The sequence below is a fragment of the Sitophilus oryzae genome, unplaced genomic scaffold (assembly GCF_002938485.1).
Source record: "Sitophilus oryzae breed Bouriz unplaced genomic scaffold, Soryzae_2.0 scaffold_246_pilon_pilon, whole genome shotgun sequence".
In the NCBI taxonomy this organism is placed as follows: Eukaryota; Metazoa; Arthropoda; class Insecta; order Coleoptera; family Curculionidae; genus Sitophilus; species Sitophilus oryzae.
The window spans coordinates 790753-796752 of NW_022146803.1; the positions used below are offsets into that span (position 1 = coordinate 790753).

Genomic DNA, 6000 nt, shown 5'->3' on the forward strand with positions numbered 1-6000 from the left:
CGTAAATTGTGTAGCGCAATTTCGAATAAAAACAACAAGAATTTTGCGTGTCGGTCGGCCGCGACCAGAAAAATTTACGTTCTCCATGCCGACGGGCGACGTTTGGCCGGAATCGGCCTTAATCGGCCATCATCGGCGCCGGTATCTCGAGTGCATTTCGCTATCGGTCCAAATTGCGATCCGACATGCGATGCACGGCGGAGAAATCGACCAAAGGAAACGCTTTGAAACATCGACTGTTGGCGAAGAACAAGGGGTTTCTTGCATTTTAACCACCCAAAAAACAACCTTAGAATAATTTTTCTTGAACTACTAGACTATGTCTTTACTCAGATACAAAGAAAACGCAACGGAGACATTTTTGGCCAAAAATTTAAAGTGTTATATTTTTGTTATTTTAGCCCTATTTTTATGAATTTTCTAGCAAACTACATATGGTTATATCAACTTTAGTTCGTAAACTAAGTTTTTTATAAACTTTAGCATTAGACATACTATACAGGGTAAATCGAGAGGTTGTTTTTTTATCCTAACTTTAAAACACCCTGTGCAATAACTTCGTGTGTAAGTTTTCCTAAAATATAATTTTATGGTCAGAACCATGACTTCTGAGCATTTTATTCTTTGAATCATTGGTTAATTTTTAAGAGCCAGATGAAGTGATCACGATCAATTTGCAATTTTTTCAATTATCATTACGTTTTGATGTAATTTTTTAAAATGACGAGATGGTTTTGGTGACTACTGTCATAACGTCATAATACGCTGCATTGGATACTCTATACTGAATTTAAAAAAAAACGTTAAAGACAAACGATACAGCCTGGCTTTTAATAAACATTAATAACAATAACAGAACTAACGATATTAAAGAAAACATCATCATACAAACAGAAAAAAAAGTGTAAAAACTACCCTAATACTTTGTATTAGGGTAGTTCCCTTGACTGCTATAACTGCCTGTATAGGTCCGTTCATACTGTCATTGAGGTTGCATATATCATATTGCGTTATATTTTCCCGGTCTTCTTTAAGGACCAAGCAAAGTTCATTTAATGAAGCTGGTACCGCTTCGTGACCTCTAACCCTCCTGCCAAGCATTTCCCAAACATCAAACATGATGGGTAGTTCATAGTAGTATATAGTTCACAATAATCACCAAAGCCGCCTTGTCATGTTGAACAATAACTTCAAAAAGGAATGATAATTGAAAAAATTGCAAATTGTTGGTGGCAAAAGTTCATTTCGCTATTAAAAATTAACCAAAGCCCTACATGATCCAAAAAACAAAATGGTTCTGACCATAAAATTATATTTTAGGAAAATTTACACACGAAATTATTGCACAGCATGTTTTAAAGTTAAGGTAAAAAACAACCCCTCGATTAACCCTGTATAATATGCCAAATAATAAAGTTTATAAAAAGCTGAGTTTACGAATTAAAGTTGATATAATTATATACATCTTGCTAAAAAAATCAAGAAAATAGAGCTAAAAATAATAAAAAATATAACACTTTAAATTTGACCCAAAATTTCTCCATTTTGCGGTTTTTGCATCTGAATATCCTAAACATTAGGCTTTTATCTATTTTGAACAAATATTAAATTACAAAATTTCATAACGGACACACTAACCGTAGGCACAACAAATTGCATTCAATTATAGGTTGACAACTTAAGATATGTTAACATTTGCCTAGTTAGCAAATTTAATTTAAAAATAAATGCCGTTTTTCTTAAATTAGTTAAAAACGGCTTGTCCACAATTGTTCAAATTTGACATGTGCATTCAGCACACGCAGACCTTTAATAAGTCTACAACTTCCCTGTAAAATCAACAGGGGAGCCAATATTTGAACTGATTAAAATTTACATAGGACCTCCTATGCTTCCAACCCCGATGCACAACCCGGTATAGAAATTCCAATGTAAATTTTAAGGGTGTCGTTTACTGGCCCCCCTATTGACTTTTGTTTCTAAATATAGTGCCAATTTTTCCTCTATGTATCTATAACCTAGTGTTTTTTAGATAAAAAGGGTATATTGATTTTAAACTGTTTGTACCTATGATAATATTATTTCGAGAAGAGTAAGATAAAGAGTGATTAATCTTGATAGATTTTATTTAAAAATGCAAATTTGATAAATATACATAAGTTACACTCTAAAAATAGTTGTGAATCATGTACCTGCGAATTATGTATAAAAAGACACTTAAATTTAAACTTTAATTCAAGTTTATAATAAATAATATATGTGAGCTTTAGTTATTAAGAGTGCAGAGAGTTAATCTAGATACTACGAAAACAATATATGACATAGTGGGCATTTCTGGTTTTACTCATTTGGTTGGCAATCAATTTAAGAAATTCGAATATTTATTTATCAGATTAAAGCTATCTCTAGCATCAAAACAAACCAAAAAGTAAATAAAATAATAATATTTTTAATTACATTTAAATTAGTTTTCCATAATAATGACACTAATCAAACCCAAATGAGAAATAAATGAATTCAATCTAAAGGTTATGTTGTTGGTATAGAAATTTAGACAGGGATGCATATTGTCACCATTATTGTTAAACGTTTATGCCGAATATATAATCCGAAAATCGCTTCAAAATTGTCCAGAAGGGGCTAAAATAAATGAAAAAATTATAAACAATATAAGATACGCACACGACACCGTGGTATTAGCAGAATCCGAAGACCAGCTGCAAACCCTAATGGACAAACTGACAGGAGAAAGTATCAGGATGAGTCTAAAGATTAACACCGTCAAGACAAAAACTATGATTTTCGGCAGACATCCGCAAGACAATGAAAATACCGACATAATAGTAAACGGCGTCTATCTCGAAACCACGCAGAGATATATTTACTTGGGCAGGGAATTAAACAGCCAGCTAGACCACTCTAAGGAAATCAGAAGAAGGATTGACATAGCTAGGGCTGGTTTCCTCAACATGCGGAAGTTCTTATGCCATTCGAGAATAGCTATACCAACGAGGCTAAGAACATTAAAATGTTATATATGGCCCCTACTTTAATATGGATACGAAACATGGACGCTAAAACAAGAAGACATCAAACGCCTTAATACGTTTGAAATGTGAATGTATTGTCAGATGCTGAGGACAAGTTGGACCTCCAGAACAACAAATTGTGAAGTTTTAAACAGAACGAAAACTCGTGCACACCCAACAGACACAATTAAAATCAAAAAGACTTCCTACCTTGGACATATAATGCGGCACTCAGAATATGAAGAAATACAGCTCATAATCGAAGGAAAAATCAACACGCAAGTTTTTATGAAGAATGCATTTTTCTTAAAATGTCAATAATAAAAATGTTTTTCCTCTTGGAAAGACAATCCGGGAACATTCTATAAATAAATATAATAATTCACATACTGGTTGAGTGAAACTATTATTAAAGAATTTAGTATACGTTATAAAACCTTTTTTCCAACTAGAGGTTAAAAAATATTTCAATTTTCATCAATATATATCAAACATTTCCATCAAAAAACTCGCAAAATTAAAACAGTATTTTTTCGAAATATATCTGTCAATTTTAATTAGTAAAAAATCAACTACACGTATTTTTAAAATATCTCGACATATCAAAAAAAACATTAGCTAAACAGAATTGAAAACCCAACGGCATAATATCGTTATAAAAATATGGTATTAGCATACAAATCAGTTATGCCTCACTCAACTTCCTGCATTAACTGAAAGTAATTATTTGAAAAGCCACCAACATAGAGAGGGAGGTAGAGTGAGAGAAGACAGCCCCGGCAACTTAAAATAAATATTAACTCTACTCGAATTAATGTCAATATAAATTCTTGAACGTAGTTTGTTTTAAACTTGTCACTGCTTAAGGAAAACTTGGTCGAAGTAGGAAAAATATCGACTTCATTACTTTACCGCTAATCTAATTCCGAACTTAACTATAATAGAATGCAAGCATTAGTAAACACGGAAAGACAGTTGTATGTGTATAATAAACTTTAAACTTTGTCTCTAGGTTCTAATATTTTAACTGTATTATTACAGAAAGGAAAGCCATCAATCAAAATAATATAATTATTGCAACATTGCAACATTCACCCACACGTCTATAAGGTTTTTAATAAAATTTTTGAAAAGTTGGAATTTTTTGAAAAAAATATTGGATTTTTTTTAGTTTTTTTGTTAAAAATACAATTTCTTGATAATATGTCAACATATGTAGGTAGTAGATTAAATTTACAAGAAAGAAAACAGAATAGATCCAGTGATTCTCATAATTTAAGAAAAAATATTTTTTATTTCAAATTTTCAGAAAAAAAAATAACTCGGTTATTTTGAGATCTACCACCCCTGAAAATATTTGCACTTATTTAAGACACACTCACTAATAAACACTAAATAAATATTTAACGATCAAGGTACATTATTACTAGAGATAGTTTACACATTCTTGTACTTATAATTTGATTAACTCTATGTAAAATTAAAATTTCAAAATTACCTCCTCGATACATCCAAAATCTTTGACCATTAACAAATAAAATAGAAAAGTCAGAAAACAATAAAGATTAATCTTCACTTTAATTATATTTTAAGATTAAAATCTAATTATTCAAAGGTTGCTGTGGATTCTAGGTAAAATAAATTCAACAAATTTTACATAATTCATTTCAATTATAGATTAAAAATTCAGCTCTTAAGTTTTAATGAATTATTTATAAACTTGAATTTCTCCTCATATTTTTACTGGAAAATATTCATTTATATATTCTCTTAAATATATATAATATATTAAGTTAGTATAATACCGTATGATCGAAAAAAAACGGCGTTCAGTTGGCTTGGAAATGACGATCGATGACATTTCCCATATAATTTTACATATAAAATGACAGCGATCTTCATTTCATAGCCATCGCTGACGCCGTTTTTATTCGATCATACGGTAGTATATTGTTTTATTAGGAGAAAAAATAATACTGCTTGTAGCGTCTGGACGTTTGACATTACAAACGAGACACAAAATGTCATTTTTACTCCGAATAGGACATGCAATTTTTCTCAAACGTCACAAATAATTTTGTAAACAATTTCAAACGTTACAAATAATAAAAAAGATAAAAGTAATACCTTGTAAGCAATTATATATGAAGAAACTATAGTTACGACCGTTGAATTTGACAATTTAGTAATATATTTTCGTACTTTTGTGCTTAGGCAAGTGCTTGTACGTCTAAGCGTTAAAATTACTTATTTTCAAACGTCACAAAATTATTAATTTTTGCGACGTGATTGAAAAAAGTATTACATTGAAATATTTTTATATTAATTGAAACGTTTAAAATTGTTTAAAAATTATTTGTGGGCGTTTAAAAAAAATAGCATGTTCTATTCGGAGTAAAAATGACTGCTTGTGCCTCAGCTGTATGTCGAACGTACAGCCTAGCTACAAAAAGTGCAATTTTTACTCCTAATAAAACAATATATTATTTTATATTGACAATCATTTGTCATTTCATTGAATGGTTTACAGCTAAATTCTTGTTTAAAGTTCGATGTTTCAAATACGCTTCCTGGTATCTCTCCACCGGCACCGTTCAGATCAAGAATAAATAGAAAACTGAGACTTACCGTTGCTGCACACCTGTCCCAGCACGAGAAGAACCAGAAAGGTCATGAACTGACCCCTCGGATATTTCAGCATTGCCCCCATCGCTTAAACCTGTTGAATGGAAGAAAGAAAAAAACAATTATAGCAAACCCTTCGACGGTCTTCTTCAATCCGATGATGCGGAGGTAAACAAACTACAAACTAGGTTCGAGCATATCACAGGTACACTTAAAAATTTAACTATTTTTATTTAGATTTTATGATTATTATTATTATTAATATTAGCTAATATCGAGACAAACACTGAATATTTTTACTAAGACGCACTACAAGGAAGAATCACAGGAGACACAAAACCCGGGA

General features: G+C 31.0%; 1 protein-coding gene across 5 annotated transcripts in view; it reads right to left on the minus strand.

The window, feature by feature from the left end:
* The window catches only part of LOC115884406 (tyrosine-protein phosphatase Lar), a 693925-nt gene extending 688151 nt beyond the window's left edge, over positions 1-5774 (minus strand). For 4 of the 5 annotated variants that reach the window (XM_030902968.1, XM_030902964.1, XM_030902967.1 and 1 more), the window contains exon 1: positions 5658-5774. In XM_030902968.1, the coding sequence (XP_030758828.1) occupies positions 5658-5739 (82 nt within the window). In that variant the 5' untranslated portion in view covers positions 5740-5774. The remainder of the gene's footprint in view (positions 1-5657) is intronic. The other variant, XM_030902966.1, reaches the window with a different exon arrangement.
* Between the last annotated feature and the right edge of the window lie 226 nt (positions 5775-6000).